Source organism: Orcinus orca, chromosome 6, assembly GCF_937001465.1.
Source record: "Orcinus orca chromosome 6, mOrcOrc1.1, whole genome shotgun sequence".
NCBI lineage: Eukaryota > Metazoa > Chordata > Mammalia > Artiodactyla > Delphinidae > Orcinus > Orcinus orca.
This window is the reverse complement of record NC_064564.1, coordinates 6,714,861-6,732,422: the sequence shown is the minus strand read 5'-3', so window position 1 is coordinate 6,732,422 and position 17,562 is coordinate 6,714,861. Positions and strand designations below refer to the sequence as shown.

At 47.2% G+C, this 17,562-nt stretch overlaps 1 protein-coding gene across 4 annotated transcripts in view; it reads right to left on the bottom strand.

Annotated features, from left to right (window-relative positions):
* Positions 1-17,562, bottom strand: part of PALLD (palladin, cytoskeletal associated protein) — a 276,660-nt gene that overhangs the window by 187,299 nt on the left and 71,799 nt on the right. For all 4 annotated transcript variants that reach the window (XM_049711349.1, XM_049711351.1, XM_049711350.1 and 1 more), the window contains 2 exons: positions 14,035-14,154; positions 11,921-12,260 (listed from right to left, as the gene is read on the bottom strand). In XM_049711349.1, the coding sequence (XP_049567306.1) occupies positions 11,921-12,260; positions 14,035-14,154 (460 nt within the window). The remainder of the gene's footprint in view (positions 1-11,920; positions 12,261-14,034; positions 14,155-17,562) is intronic.

Here is a 17,562-nt window from a genome sequence, read left to right as displayed (position 1 = left end):
TAACTTAAGTCCTGGGATGTAATGCACCGCATGGTGACTACAGATAGCAACACTGTGTTGTATATTTCAAAGCTGCTAAGAGAATAGATTTTTCATGTTCTCATCACAAGGAAAAAAGCTTGTACCTCTGTGAGGTGATGGGTATTAAACAGACATAGTGTGGTGACCATTTCACAATATACACATGTATCAGAAACACGCTGCACACCTTAAATCAATATGGTGTTATATGTCAATAAAAAAGACCCAAAAAGTTGATGTTTATAAATTTCATGTGAAAATAGATCGTGGAGGAAATTTGACACCAGGGGGAAAATGACTCACAGATCTGGAAATAAATCCAGAAAAAATGACAGATCGCTCATAACCAAGTGGGATGCAGTCAGCTAGAGGGACTTGGTTATTTTCTCTTATCACCCTAAATTAGTTTGTTCTAGACTCCGTGGAGGGTACACTGCAGACTGATAAGGACTTGGGAGGAAGAGAGGAATTCAAAACTTTAATTTATCCGTTTATAGATACTCACAGTGTCAGGGCAACTTCTAGTCACTTTTCAGAGGTCAAACTCTTAAGAAATCAGCTATCCAACTCAGGCCAGCCCCCCACCCAAACCCCCGACACAGACCTGGCCTTGCAGGACCGCCTCCCCAAACACTCCCAATTGGGAGCTATCTTTGATGCCTCCTGTCTGCCTGGACCCCGCGTAGCCCCTTCATTCCACTCCAATCCAGGTCTATATGTTTGGGGCCTGAGCTGGGTCCAGGAGTAAGTCTGCATCATCGCCTGCCTGCATCCATCCCTGCAAGATGGTCAGGTATGAGAAGACAGCAGAGGAGGTGCAGCCTGAGATTCAGAGCAAAGGTAGGACCAGCCAGGTGGGCCCCAGGCTCTAGAATCTGTTTCCATGGTGGCTTCCCTTGTCCTGACTGAAAGGACCCAGAACAGAGACAGCATTGAAGAGATGAACCTTCCTCATTCCATTCCAATTGTTGTTGGAATTCCAGTTTACTGAGATTGCTTCCTACTGGCACCAAGAGTGCAAAACAGAACTTTGTTGTATAAAAGCAGCCTTTGGCCCTTTGTTATGTGCAAAATAACGACATGTGCATTTCCCTGCAGGTGATACCACGGTGAACACGGGGGCAGAGGTCCTCAGCAGACATCAAATTCTCAAGTAATGGACACTCAGGGGACATCTGACTGCTTTTAGAAACCTCCCTCTGCCATTTCTTGGTCAAAATTAAAAATTCTTTATTATCTTTCTCTCCACTAAGGCAGCTGTTCAGTATCAGACTGTTAGAGTAATGACAAGACCAAACATAATTCTGCTATTTTAAGATAGAATAATTAGAACACACATGAAGTGAAACTCCTGCTGTTATCCTAGAAGGTCCCATCGTGAAACCCTCTCCTCTGTGAGAATGCTTTGTGACAGAATAAAAATAAACGTGAACATTTCACATCTGATTTAGAGGACGCCCTTTGAAGAAAACAACTGCTACGAAGGAGAGGCGGATACCAGACAGGAAACACGATCACCCAGAGCGAGGCTTCACCCCCGTGACCAAAACGACTTGCAAGTCCAAGCTACAAACTCCATCTTAGAAACTACAGAAGACATTCTTACTTTGCAATGCACTGTACTCAGGCCATATTTCATAGCTTTTTTTTTCTTCCCTACAAACAGTACTACATATAATGATACATCCCTGAGACCAGACGGCACAGGAACTATTTTCCAACAAAGAAAGAAACAAGGACGAGAAAATATTTGTGGTCTTTCCAGAAACCTTTCGAAACCTTCCCACTTAATGGCAATTGCTAGGAAAGCAGAAAGTTTGAAATGATAGCCGAGCCATATAATTACCCATATTTGACCGATGTATAAACTCGTCTGAGAAAAAGAAGACCAGAGAGCTGGACCTACGCTCCTTGTGGTCCCTGACGTGCATAGTGAAGTAAAAATATTTGGATAGTATGTCAGTGATTCCACGGTTTTACTAGCTTTGTATCAGGAGGCTCACAGCTGGAGCCCCTCAAAGGCCGCCTACAGAGGATACACCCGCCACTCCATGGACATAAAAATCCAGATCCGCGGGACACTGTGAAACAGAGCCAGGCACAGAGCAAGCACGCCCCAGGGTTTCTGAGTTGAGCTGGGGCAGAGAAGTGAGCTCTAGCAAACAGTGCAAACGGAGACAGCGACCCCAACTAAAGGTTCTTATTTACTAAGGCATTTCCCCGGAACTTCAGGAAAAACCCTGACAATCGCTGTGTATCCTCCTAACAGCCTTGACAGAAGGAGGTGCCCATACTTTCCCGGTGGGAACCTCTGCATCCAGGGGTCAGAAGACATGAACTTCGTACAGCAAAGCTGGAGGTTCTGATTGCAATTAATTTATAGTTTCCTTTTGAATAATGGAGCAAATTTGTGTGTGAATTTATGCGTGATTATCCAGCCAATGTGCTTCATGAAAATCTACATATTTTATCCAATTTGTTTAATATGTACCTTATTCTCAAAACCAAATGAAAGAACATCTAATTCCTTTTGAGTCATGGAGCAAATCTGTGTCTCAATTTATGTGTGATTATCCAGCCAACATGCTTCATGGAAATCTATGTTATCCAATTCGTTGAATATGTACCTTATCCTTAAAACCAAATGAAAGAATATCTAGTTCCCCGCCACATATGGAAAAGGTTTTCAAAAACCAACACTGATTCCAGTGCTCTCCACAAGGTTTGTGTAATCATAACTTTAGTCGAGTAAGGAAACAGTCATTCTTAGGTTTGTTGAGAAAAGGAACAGCCTGCTTTTACACATGTAAGAGGAACCAACTCAGATAAAGCTCCCTGGGACTAATGTTTTCACCATTAGATGATGGCTTCATTTGAATGAAAGACTTACACATTCACAGAGGAAAAGAAATCAATGGTAAAAAAAAAAAAAAAAAAATGGGCAAGCTATGTACTTCAGCGTGCGGCAGACAATAAATTCTCTCGTAGTGAAAGCTGCAGACACAAACCAAAACCCAATATATATGGATTACAGACTCATGAGCCTTAGCTCAACTGTTCTCAAACGACTGTTTTCAAATATCAAAATCTGGGAAAGAGGCTTGTTCAGTAAAAACCCAGCTCAAGGTCCTCCTTGGATAGAAGAGGTTAGTAACTACAGAACGGATCACAGTGCTACAGTGGAAACGAAGTGAGCAGGGACGAACCAAGAAGTACGAACCATACCAGAAAGGGCTCCTCCCACTTCTAACTACACAGGCCCTGGGTTGCTCTTTGTGAAACACCAGCAGGTGATCCCAAGGGCGCTGTGCCGTCCTTGCCCTCCCACCCGCCTCCTCTGATGCAAACCCGGCCCTCGACTCTCCTCGCGGCCTTCCTTCTCCTCTTGCCCCCAGACCCCTCTTCTATGGGATTATCTGTGGGATTCTTTGTTTCTACCCAACATCCCACCTCCTCGGTGTCATCGGAAACGCTTCTGCGTTGACTGGAAGCTGGATTTCCTTGAGGACGTTACTAACCTCATCGTGGTCTCCTCTGAGCAAGGAGAGTCCTGCACGGTCCCGGATCCCCAGTGCACTCCTAGCACAGCTCCGCCATCACCCCTGGGCAGCTGCCTCTCCTTCCGTCTCTGTGCTCCTGCGTCGCACTCCCTCTCCCCTGCCTGTCACCAACGACCTTGGCCACGTCCTTACTTTGCTGATGGCTTCACTACTTCGTAGCAAGTGGTTTCCTGCCACCCCCTTTGGCCATCGTCCACATAAATGCCCCTTCTAAAGTGTCCACTTCATCGCTCCCTGACCACTTCCTCCACTCCTGTGACCTTGACCTCTACTACCACTGGCCACTCAAACAGACACCACTGGAATTCCTCTACCGCGTGGAAGTTCCTTCTTTCTTAAGGGTTTGAACGTTCAGAGTCTTCTCTGTGGTCACGACTTCTGTTCCCTTTTCCTGTTTTCCCATCTCACCCTCCGAGTCATTTTCATTCTTGGTGTAACTCCCATTTTCTTGAGTTCGATCTCTTTTCCCTTTAAGCCCTGATCCGCCTTAACCTGCTTCCCCTTCTGACCCCACAAGGACACAGCTGGTGGTGCTGGCGTGTGGGGATGCATTGCTCCCACCACCTTCAGAGGGCTGATGATGGCTGAAACCAAGTCCTCAGACCACAGTCACTGAATCCAACGTGGATCAGTCTCTAACTTCAAACGGGTTCTCACGATTTCTACAAAACACACAGCACCGGTCCTGGAATTCCTTATCCTTTCTCATTGCTGTCTTCAGCCTTTTCCTCTCTTCATCTCCCACTAACCACAACTCCGTTCCCGCTTTCGGCAGGTATTTTCCTGATAATATTGTTATTTGACGTGGAACCTCAATTTTCCTTGTCGTATCTTTTCTCCCTCACTGTTGCTTCTGAGGGGAAAGTCTCATCCTACTTTCTGTGCAAGGCCTTGTAGGGATTATCTGCTAAACACTGGTCTTTAAAATATTTGGCTTATTTTTGGCCTTAAAATGAAAAGTTATCTTACTCCTGTTACTTTTGTTTTTTAATTAGTTTTTATTACTCCTGTTACTTTTATCCCAACACCTGAGATGCGCAACTGGAGAAAGGGGTTGGGTTTGGGGGAGCAGAGCCAGTGTATGAGGGGCAGCACCACTCTAGAATATGGGGCGTTTTCTGGGGAGGGTCTTCCAGGATGGGTTGTCAAAGCCCAGATGGAATCCCAAAGCCCCTGACATCTAGGAGGAGAGGGGGGCTCCGGGCGGGGTGGGGTGGGGAGGGCAAGAGCTCGCAGGGCCAGAACCTTCTGCGTCCAGCTGTGCTCAGTATGGTGGTCGCTGGCCTGAGGCTGAATGGAGAAGGACGGATGGGAGAAACAGGGTGCCAAGGGCTTATTGCTTTTAAAATAACACTTTGTAGCCATAAAAGAACGCTTACTGTTGAAAATTCAGTTGGAAAATCAAGTCAACGGGAAAACACAGTCTGCTCAATAGTGCACCACGCAGAGAGCTGTAACGTTTGGTGCATTTCCTTCTAATACATAACACACATTTCATTTTTATTATTTTTGGCCGTGTGGCTTGTGGGATCTTAGTGCCCCGACCAGGGAATGAACCCGAGCCCACGGCAGTGCAAGCACCGAGTGTTCTAACCACTGGACCACCAGGGAATTCCCACATAATACACATATTAGTTGGTTGAAATAGTTTATTTTTTTCCGTAAAATTAGTCTTCAGCTCCACATATCATTTTGCTTCCAGGATTTTTTGCTTAACGCTCTGTTGCTAATATTTGGACAGCAGACTTACAGCACGATCTCTGGGCATGTAGTTCATACGTGGCTCCCCCTTTAAAAAATAAAAGGTCTCTACCCAGCAGGGACTACATTTTTCAACTTACTGTGTAATCACCAAAGGGGCCCTCATATGCGCGTAGGCCAGATGAGATGGACACACTGAAGAGAGATTGCATCATCCTCGACTCTTTCAGGAAAGCACCCAATATTTGAGATGACTATCTGGTACTTCCTCTGGATGGTTGAGAACTACTTCAAAACTATGTAGATTATCTGTAAATATTTTCAACTGTATTTTAGACACCAGATAAGGCTACCGGCCATAAAAAGGACTCAAGCTTCTTCAGGAAATGTAATTAAAACTTTACACTCACCAAGCGACTAGCACAGCAGAGCACTCATATCTTAACATCCAAGAATGTGACTCTGTGTCAGAGCCAATATTGAGGTGAAAAAACCACGAGGAAGGAAGGATACATCGAGATGTTATTCCTTCCTAAAAAGCTTTAAGCTTCAGGAAGTTCCTTGATTGGACTTTGCATTCCTGGGAGGGGCTGCCTCAAAGTGATTCAACATCAACACTGTTCCTGCAAAGCCATCATCATATTATATCATGAGGAGTCCACACCCGCACGGCCAGGGGCTTCAGAATTAGGATCACGGTCCCTAAACACATGGATGAGTGTGTGCCTGTGATTTTATAATAACAAATTGAAGAAACTTCTTGCTGCCCTATTTTTTTGTCCTAATATTACTTTGAAAACCCTTCTGGTTCTATACTTTGCACTTCCACTGTCACTAAATTGCTTCGTTATTTGACTAGACTCAGCAGACAAGGAAAATCATTCAACCAGAAATGGAAGCTGGTGCCTATTCGGTTTTCGGAATCAGAAGCAGAGCGGCTTATCTTCCAAACATCAAACTGGGAAGAGAAGGCATTTTGGATTGCGCGGAAGCTAATCTAGGGACTGGTCATTCTACACGTCTGCGTGACGCTGACAGACGTGCAGAATTGTGTGTGTTCCTGCCAGTGTGATCTGAGCAGTACTCGGTCATGAATTACTCAAAGGTAACACCGCTGTCTTCTTCCTCTTTGTGCCTTGGGTGCCAGCATCGCCCAACACTGCACACTCATCAGGAGGCAGGGAATGACACGTGAGCTAGATTCTCAGGACATTTCTGTACATTTTAGGAACTCCTGGGACTTCCCTGGTGGTCCAGTGGCTAAGACTCCATGCTCCCAACGCAGTGGGCCCAGGTTCTATCCCTGGTCCGGGGACTAGATGCCGCATGCCACAACTAAAAGACCCCGCATGCTGCAACTAAAGATCCCGCGAGCTGCAACGAAGACCTGGCGCAGCCAAATAATAAATAACTTTTTTTTTTTTTACTTTAAAAGAATGACCTCTTCACAACTGCTGGGAGAGGTCATCTCTTTGACCTTTGGTTCTTATTTTGACCTTAATTGTTTTGCTTATCGTCTCTTTGTTTTGTGTGTGTGTTTAGACCTAGCAGGTAAGCCTCTACCTTGGATAGAACCTAAGAGACCATTGGTATTCGAATGTCAAACAGTCACAGAGTGAGACCTTGAACCCCAACCAGCAGAGGTTCAAAGACGGAAAACATCCAACTTTCCCAGTTGCATTGACCGAGCCACACCCGGGCTTGGGCCGCATCCAACATCAACAGGACGTGCGGAGCAGCCCAGAAGCCCTCGGCCCGTCATCCAGCGTCTGCATCGGACGGGGTGCTGACATGTCAAGCCCACATACCTTGAACAGCAGTTTGCTTGTCCTCCAGCCAGTGGGGGGTGGACAGGAGAGTGACGGGTCCCTCGTTTTCCCAAACGTCTCATTTGTGTCTACAACATTTTAAAGTCAGACTTTCATAAAAGGAGAACACGGGAGAAATGAGAAAGGAGTTGAAAAGGCTCCCAAATTAAGTACCCTGGACATCCTTTTCTAATGTGATTCTAGCCAATGGGATTCTTATTTCATCCTTCATCCTCATTCAGCTTATAGGATAAGGGAGTCAGCTGGGAGGTACTGTCAAGTGGGAAACGTCTGGGATGGGTGGGGTTGGAAAGTAGAAATCCCACAGTACATGTGGGTCAAAGTTAAGCACAATGAACGGGGTTGCTCTAAACGTGGGAGGCCTTTCTCTTCCTCTTTATGGGTCTGTTCTTGCTTCATTCATTCAGATCTTCCGAGTGTTCACTGTTTGTCAGGCCGCAGGGCCCGGCGAAAGAGCAGTGAAGAGACAGTCAAGGTCTTTCGCTCTAACAGTGGGGGAAAGCAACGCCCAAAGCAACATGCAAGTAAATAAGCCACTGTGAGAAATAATTCCGTGTTGTGCAGACAGCAGAGGGTGTGGTTTACGGGGCACAGCTGGGGGCCGCTCTGGACTGGGGGCCCCGGGGGACGCGGCAAGTGGGAAGACCAGCCGCCCTCAGCAGCGGGCAGGACATGCCGGGGAGCGAACAGTCCAGGCAAGGGAACCCCTGTGCCCCTCTTAGTGTCCAGGAGCGTGGAGGGGACCACAGGGAGGTCCCAGAGACAGCAAGCCTGGCCCAGCTGAGCCCCTGATGCGAGAGCGGTGCAGGCCGCCCCCTCCTCTCCTGTCTCTCTCCAGCACCCTCCCCCTCCTCCTCCTACTCTCACAGGGCTCTCGGCCGCTCATCGTCACGCACATGTCAGGGCAGAACTGCACGAGGTGACACGTAAAACCCGACACCTAAGCAGAGGTGAGTTTACAGGACCTGCCCCTGTCCTCGAGACAAGCATTGCTGGAATAACCAGCTCTCTCAGGGTGGGAGCAAGAGAAAGGAGGAAGAGAGATGCAAAGGTCTGAAACGTGGCCGCTTGGAGAAGCCTGATTCAGCCTGCAGTCACTGCACCATTTTCAGGTGGGAACTCCTGACACCATGTTCTCTTTAGCGGCCGAGGGAAGAGAGAGCAGGGAGGACAGGAACAAAGGGAGAGGCACCTCGTTGGGCTGGTGATGGAGCAGGTGACCACGCTGCGAGCGCTTCAGGATCATTCTCCCACCCAAGGGCCTGGGCTTTGAGGGCTGGGCCATGTGCCTGGCACCGTTTCAGCCGCTGAGCTGTCCTGGGTCCAGTGCAGGGACTTACCCACGGCCTCCCCTCTAGCCAGCCCCTCCTGGGTGCTTCATCTTGCTTCTTCCACAAGACGGAGGATGAATATCAAAGAAGAAAGAAATGGGGTTTGAAAACAGCATATGGGTCTTTCCACACTGCTTGGCCTAACTGGAGAGATGAGCTTAGTGGGAGAACAGGACCTGTAAGGCACCTGCTCAATCTGGCTCCAAAGTCTCCCTCCAGGGTTTAATCCTGGAGACCCTGCACACCCATGTCCTCCAGGGACTATGTTTTGGCAAGAAAAAAAGATTCTTGGGACTTGATTTCCTATTAACAAACAGAGTCGTGTATTTATGTTGAATCTTCGGGCATCATTTGTAGAGAGTGGGCAGCAACAGACTTACTTGGTGTGCCCTGAACAAGGACAATAATATAAAAAACAGTTCACAAAAGCTAGGCGTATGCTCCTTCCTTCCTCTTTTTCTCTGATAAGAGCTATGATGTCAGCAGCACGGGGCTTCTCTTCTTTGCACTGCGGTGGACGGCGCTGCGTGTCCGACACCGAGTCACACCAAAAACTCTCACAGGTGAATTCCTTCCTGGGTGGAGTCTAAGTGCTCCTCTGGCCCACGGTGCGTTGTGTCTGGCACCTGCAACTCACTGAATGGCCCACATCCAATCATGTTTAACTCACACCCGAGGGGTGGTGTCTGAGCCAAAGACACCGAGAGATGCAGAAACGGGAGTGGACGTGGATCCCACGACCATGGGCCAGGAGCACAGATACAGCTGGAGGCTGGAAGGGCGGCAAGACCCCTGGTGAGGATTTCTGTGGGAGGACCTTGCTGCAGAAGGGAATTCCGGACGTTTCTACCATTTTGTTTCAGTCTGATTTTTTTCCCCTTTCCATAATAAATAGTGAGCTATTTGAGAGAAAAGAGTGCAAAGAGATTTTCCTTCTGACAATGATAATTTTTCAGGAATCTGACAAATCAAACACCCTTTTCAGGTTCATCTATTAAGAGGACATATTTAAATTCCTATGATTTGTCCCCTCCTAATTGTTTCCTGTTTGCTTACAAATGATTCAGATGAATGAAATGCCATGAAACTCCCCCAAATGTAAGCCTCTCCTTTTTTTATGAAGAGTAGTAAAGTCACGGGCCGATGAAAAAAGATTCAAGTGCACCAGTTTCCCCACTGCCAACCACAAGACTCAAAATTTCATTCTTTCCCAATGTACGAAGGGAAGTAGACATGAACAGGAATTTTACTTGGCAGTGACATTAATCATCAATGCCTTGGATGTCATTCTACGTGATTTGCAGATGTCATTCGATGGCATTCCTACCAATGGATACAACTCCTGAAACAATGAGCAAACATTTTCTGAAAAGACCATGATAACAGAGAAAGGGTGGAAGACCTCGTACCAAACCATGACGCTGGTTACCTCAAGTACTTCTGTTTTGTTTGAATTGTCACCTCGAGCACGCACTTACTTTGTAATTAAAACAAAATCCAAAAAAGGACTGCAATTCATAAGAAAATTTTAAAATTGATATATATATTTGAAAGTGTCAATCACATATTATTTCCTACCTCGTAACTGGCAGTTAATTATACAATACGAAAATCATGAAGTGATGCTCTAAGGATCTATTTAAACACAAAAAGATTTGAAAAAAAGGAAAGCAGCAGGAAAACCTGCTACTAGCAATGTTATTTCTAAGCTACCAGGTTTCCCTAAATTTCCGCATGAAGGGAATTTAAACACTGAAATCCATTTTCCCTGTATTTTACTTTATACTGAAAACCTGACTAAGAAGCAGATCATGACGCCACTCTTCAAACCTGTAGCTCCACAGCCTCTTAATAACCACCCGAGTGTTCTGTCTGCCTTTTACAGACAGCGCCCCACCCTCCCAGAGGCACTAACCGCACCTAAAGTCCAGCTCGAAGCTGAAGAGCTGTTCAAGCTCCTGAGATAAGGAGGGCGGCAAAGGCATGTTAACAGCCCCTCCCGTTTGCTCTCCTGTGATTTATACTCACTTTCTGTGCTATTAGGGCAGACGCACTTCACTGGGAGCCCAGCCGAGGCCCAGTCAGTGGACACCCCGCCCGTTCTCCCTCAGGAAGGCAGGTCCCTTATTTCATTAAAAGCACTGCAAATACATATTCAAGATGCAAAGATAAAGGTAGTCAGCAGAGGCGGTTCATCGAGTGGGTTGGAGCTACGAGAGTATAAATCTCTTTTAAGGCTGCCACTTCTGAGCTCCTGCGACCTGCCCGGCATCTCAGCCCGCCTGGAGTCTAGGTATGGAACATTCGCTACCGTACACAGACCTAGCAGCCCTGCTGCCTACAAAATGCGGGGTAGTAAAAGAGAGATTTCTGAAACTGCAACACAAGATTGTCAAGGAGTTTACTTTGATAAAATTGCCCGCCCATTTGTTAACTTAAGCCATCTGTCTGGATGATTTGTTACTTGATTAGTCTAATAATGCTCATAAAATCGCCTAACAATAAAGTGATGTACGGATATAAGATATTATTCTCATTTGAATACCGACCTATTCTCACCAATGAGCTGATGGAACGGAGAAAAAAGCAGGCTGTTCAGTACCAGGGAAGCAAAGAGTAACTCCTATCCTGAAGCCATCCTTCCTGCCCCAAATCACAAAGCTCAGACATCACAGGGAAAACGCAGGGCGCTTTCCCAGATCCTGGAGAATTCATTCTCAAGGAAATGTGGCCACGTAGACTATGTACACATTTGATGCGACGCTGACGTTTCCACCGTCCTCCATCAGGGCAGTGACTCGAGGTCTGTTCTGTTAACTGATTCCTCCTCTCTGACACTGTGACAGCTCCGATCATCACCACCCTCCCCGGTGGTGCCAATGGAAACAGCGCACGCAAGGTTTATCATCCTAACAAGATAATGGAAACCAAATACGAAGGTGGTATCCGCGGAAACATGCCTTCCGTGGGTCCCAAAGCCCAGTGGGTCGGGCTGGGAAGGGCGCTCTGCACTCATTCCTTCCCCAGGGTCTGCACCTGCAATCTCCATCCTCAGCTTTCAGGCTTCCCGTGTTTATCTGTATCGGATTTGCTTACTGATTCTTAAATGTGAAACATTTGGAAATGCTTTTAATAGACAGCTCAACGTACTCCCTTCCCATCTCCTCTGGGGAGGGCTACACCCTTGCATACGTCGGAAGGCTGCACCAGGTACAGATACTTTCATAGCTGAAACCATTTACAGTTTTTAGCAAAAGGCAGATTTGACCAAGCTTCTCATTTACCTTCTTTACTTTGGGGTATCATTTATATTTTTGAAGGACCCCACTTGGTAGCAAGGTCACACCAGCCCGGGACAACTCGCCTGCAGGAGGGGCCACTTGCCCCGTGATGGAGCCCAGGCAAAACGGTTTCCCTGGCAACAGAGGCAATTCAGCGCAAGTATCACAGTGTGATCAAGTCGTACGGGAGTACTCACAGTTTCGGTTTGGCAAGCAGAGGGGGGGGCTCCTTTGTGGGTGACAGCAGGACGGCTGCGCTGGGAAGAGCTTTGCTGCCATCAGCTCTGCCGTTCATCAGTCCATTCACTCCGTGGCCCAGGTGGACGCCGTTGGTTTCCCTCTCCGCGGTGGAATTGAACTGAAGGGCCGTCGGGCTCAGCCCGAACACGGGGCCGGTCACGTGCTGGATCTCAGCTGGTTTCTGTGAAGCCAACTCGAAAGAGCCGGTGTCCCAGATCGGAGGGGGCAGCGGGGAGGGCTGGAAGCGGCCACTGCTGGCCTCTCCGGCTGAGTCGTAGCTGCAGGTGTCCATGTTGGCTGAGGGAGGGGACAGGAGGAAGACACCGTGATATGCTTAGGATCCACAGACCCTTCCCACCGTCACAGACAGCCTGGGAGCCCAGGGTCCTGTTAGCTGTTGATGGGGCAATGCCGAGGGGGGGCCTGGTTCTCCCAGGCTTGATTTCACTGCACCTGTTTCATTTCCTGAATGGCCCACCAGCTGGGAGACCAGCTACCAATTCATTAACAAATTTCAAACAAGAGCTAAAGATAGAACTTGGTTAAAACACACACACACAACACAAACAGCATCAAAAAAAACAAATGACGACACAAACAGTATCAACTAATGATGCTTTGTCTTCTTGCATTTCAGCCCATGGATCCAACGGAACATCCTACCCGAGCTTTGCTGACATTAGTGTAGGCTACAAAGGTTTTCGGTGCTGGGCAACGGGTATTCACTCATTCACTCATTCATTCATCCATCATAAAGCCAAGTGAAGCTCTGAGTCTAAGGGAAATGTCTTACAATCTCACGGATAATTTTTTCCGGTTCACATGACTGACACCAGCTGTAACTTGATACAAAAGAAAGTTTTGCTTGTTACTGTCAATGGCCTGAACGCATCTTAAGAGTATCTTTGTATTCCTTGCCTTGCGCAGAGTCCAGCAGAGCTCCAAAAAATGCCTACTGAGGTGAACATATAGCTCAAAAATAGCTCTTACGTTTGGTCTAGAGCAGATTTATCCCCGAGGAAAATGGGAAATACTGCATGTTAATTTCTGCCACGCGGACGAGGAGCCCAGAGTTTTGGCCGCGTGGTTAGAGCACTGCACTCTTGCTGTGGCCATTTGCTGGGACTGTCTTCAACTCAAAATCAAAATACTGGGATCCTCCCTGGAGCTCTGATCGTGACCCCGGAGTTTCCTGTTAACACTTAGAGCCCTCATTCCTATCCACTGGTGTCCCGTTAAGGTGAACTTTACGTTTCTTCTCTTAATGAAGATGAAAAAGCACTAATTCCCCACTACAGCCCTAAACTGGTTTTTTCTGTGTCTCTGCCGCCCCCTAGCACGAGTTCTCCCTGTTCTAGAGAAATCTAGGTGCCATTCAGCTGTGTCTTCACTGCCTCCTAACCATGGTGCCCCGTACTGGGCTTGGCCAAAGAGGTATTTTTAAAACCACTGTAAAATAAACAACAGAAATAAGACCGTAAAGACCAGGTAAAGCTAATTAATAGTAGTAGAAAACAGTTAACTAAAAGTCAAAGAAATAAAGGAAAAGAACTGTTTCAGGTTGCTTTCCCTAGCACTAAGTTTCTGAGTTTAAAAAACTGCCCAGATATTTCTGAATGTTGGTTTTAATAATAAAATACATTCCTTTAGTTTTTCATAGGCGTCCAGTCTCAATGAAATCTGGTTTCTAAGATCTTTACAGCTTCTCTAGGTTTATCTAGTGGGTTAAACAGTGACTGATTTGCGCCAGTATCTCCAGACCCCGTGGACACTGGTGTGAGCAGAGTTCTGGGCCAGCAGGAGGCCCTTGGGCAGCCATCGCATTGTTTCCAAGACCAAGATCCCAAGACTGAAGGAAGAGCCCCACGTGTGTTTCGCTGCTACATCATCATCACCTTTGTGTTTTCATCTCCGCTTCCCCTCCCCCTCTCCCACCCCAGCCTTTTGTTTCGGTGATGAAACCCTGGTTGTGAGGATGACCCCCGGGGCAAAGCATTCCTGGAGGCTGAGCAGTCCTCCCGGTGGGTCCTTTCTGCCGTGGGGACCCGTCAACCCTTTGCTCCTCACATACCTGAGGTGACCACCAGCTGAGCAGTGCTGGTCGCTGACCCGTAATCATTGCTCGCCGAGCACGTGAAGATCCCGGCGTCCTCAGGGAACGTCTCTGCTATAACGAGGGTGCAGATCTCCTCTGGAAGGAAGAGAACAGAGTAACTCATCAGAGGGTAACCACAAAGTTGGTCCAAAGAAGCCAGACCCTCTGCCTTTCTAAAACAAGCAAATTCAGTAACAATTATTACAGGGTCACTTTACGAAGTCGTCACAAGAGAATCTCTTGACATTGAATTGAGCTGTTCAACCTAGTGGCAAAAGCTTTGGAGTGGGACTCATTCTTTGTGATTTTCCATCAGCCTTGGTTTCCTCACCTATAAACAGGGATAACATATACCTCACGAGTGTATCTGTGTAGAGGACACAAGAAGTTTGCAAAGTGTGTGCCTCTGTGCTAGGCACGTGGAAGATGCCAGCTCCTGCCTAGTTTGGTTGATGGTCATGGAAGGCCTTTCAACTACAATGTAGCTGCTCAACTGAAAAGCCACTGGTGGGGAAAATCAAGCTTCTCTGAAAAGCTGACAATGGGAAAAAAAGAACATAACATGGAAAAGTTTGACGGCAGACAATTATTCTGGAAACTACTGTTACACAGTGCGGCCACGTTCTGTAGCATGCAAAGCCCGGACTCTGGAACCAGCTGCCGGGGCCTGAATGACGGCGCTGCCCCATGGGGCTTTTGTGACTTTGGTCCACCTCCCCGAACTTCAGAGCCCTTACCTAGAAGATGGAGATAATAACAGAACCTACCTTTTAGGATTTGTATGAATCATGACTCATAAATCAACCGTCACAGGGTTACTGTGAGGGGTGATGATGGTAACCATGACAACAGCTGACAGTTACGTAAGCCCTTCTCAGGCACTAGGTAACACTACCAGCACTGAATATAGATGAATTTAGATTTAACCCTCAGGTCAACCTTATGAGTTACATTGACTACGCTTAGCCGGTTTTACAGACAGGAAAGCTGAAGCACAGTAAGGCTAACTGATTTACCCAAAGCCACGCAGCTCATGAGTGGCAACTTGAACCAAGATGGGCTCCAGACTCCACGCTCCTCACGACCGTCTATTCTTGGGACATGATACACACTGTTCTTAGGGTGCTGCCTGGTGCGTGCTAAATGCTTTGTCGTCAGGAACTGTTAGCTGTTCCATTAAGAAGCAGCTCGATCAAGAGTGTATTAGCTATTTCTAATTAATTAATTAATGTATGTACGTATGTATTATTATGGGAGTGCATTAACTATTTTTAAATTCAATGATTGTCTATATTGTATAAGTAACATAAGATGATTGTGTTGGTAAGTGTTAAGAAAAGTCATATACACTAGGGGCTTCCCTAGTGGCGCAGTGGTTAAGAATCCGCCTGCCAATGCAGGGGACATGGGTTCAAGCCCTGGTCTGGGAAGATCCCACATGCCGCGGAGCAACTAGGCCTGTGAGCCACAACTACTGAGCCTGCGCGTCTGGAGCCTGTGCTCCGAAACAAGAGAGGCCACAGCAGTGAGAGGCCCGCGCACCGCGATGAAGAGTGGCCCCTGCTCACCGCAACTAGAGAATGCCCTTGCACAGAAACGAAGACCCAACACAGCCAAAAATTAATTAATTAAAAAAAAAAGTCATATACTTCTGATTCCCACAGAGCCTGTTGATTATTCACACATTATGTGGGCCACGTGAGACTCTGTACCATAGATGTTTTGCAGGAATGGCTGCAGTTATCCCCTCCTGCATCCAGGCCCTGCTGCAATGGGACTCTGCAGCCCCATCCCCTTCCCTAGCCCTGGGGTTCCGGCTGGCCTGACAGCTGTTTTAACCATGGAAGCGGTGGGAGTGATGTCTGTTCTAAGCCAAAGCCTCAGGTCCCCTCTGGTTCTGCTCCATCTCTAGGAGCCCGGCTGAACCCCTCAGGGATGGAGGCCATGGGGCTGGAGAAAGGGGCCCCTGAGCAGAGATGGGCCACCACAACTGAGACCACCCGGCTCATCCCTGCCAACCTGGAGGCCAGCCACGGCCCGTGGAGTGAGCCCACCTGGGTGGGCCAAGTCTGGTGCCCCACTGGGGGCTAAGCTGAGCGGCTGACCCTCAGGATTAGGGACACGGGTGGTCGCCACCTGGAGCCACCGATGTCTGGGCGGCCATGCTTTCAAGAACCAGGATGTGGGCAACTTCTCTTCCAAGCTCCTTCTCTAACAGCCCTGAGGGCAAGCTTTTCAGGATTTAGAGGAATGCGTCTCCCCTGGAGTCAAACATCAGTAATGAAAATTAGCAAACTTGCCCTCAAACATATGTTATGTTTGAAACACTGGGAGGGCAAAGTGCTCACTGTGGGTAAAAGTCCTACCTTCTAATACAAACATTTTTAACTATTAAAATTACATGTCCATTTTTAAATACCAATAAAAGTAATAAACGCAAAGGTGAACCAATTAAACGATAAATAAAATGAAAGTGAATCTTCCTTTATGTCCCAAGAGAGCTCGTGGGCATTGATTTCAATTACAAGATAGGCTGAGTTCTTAAAAATGTGTTGCCTTGTTTCAAACAAACAAAATTATTTTCTCTTTTTGAAAGAATAGACACTGAAATAGAAATAGTGGGAAAATTCTGGTTTCTATGCATTTTCTCTTCTATTTTATTTTAAACTAGTGGTGGTTGCCACCCACTTTCATGGGTCATGATCCACAGTTTAAAAACACTGCGCTGTCGGACCCACCAGAGTTCCTGGCTCAAAAAACATCAAGGAATCCTGCTGAGGTGTTTGGCATATTAAGAAAAGAGTTTGCAGGTAAAGGCATCAGATACATTTTTTTTTTAATTTTTAAAAAATTTTTGGCTGTGTTGGGTCTTCGTTGCTGCGCGCGGGCTTTCTCTAGTTGTGGCGAGCGGGGGCTACTCTTTGTTGCGGCGTGCAAGCTTCTCATTGTGGTGGCCTCTCTTGTTGTGGAGCACGGGCTCTAGCCGCGCAGGCTTCAGTAGTTCTGGCACACGGGCTCAGTAGTTGTGGCTCACAGGCTCTAGAGCGCAGGCTCAGTAGTTGTGGCGTACGGGCTTGGTTGCTCTGGGGCATGTGGGATCTTCCCGGACCAGGGCTCGAACGCGTGTCCCCTGCATCGGCAAGTGGATTCTTAACCACCGCACCACCAGGGAAGTCCCAAGGCTTGAATACATTTAAAGCACACAATTATTATTGATAAAAAGGCTCCCTGAACAGAAGGAAAATGACAGGATGACAGACGGCGTGAAGGAAGGTACCCTGTGTGTTTCTGAGTGTACTGCACACAGTTCAAGGCTTCTCAATCAAAGAGGAATAAAGTGTGGAAATAATTCAAGTCAGAGCTTCACATAAGATGAATCACTGGGAAAGTGAGATGTATCTGGAAAGGCAACAGGGACTGGGAATTTTAAATTGAATACACATGGTTACGAGATGAGTTAGAAGTGTCCTTAACCAGAGGAGGGTCAGTAAAGCACAGGATATT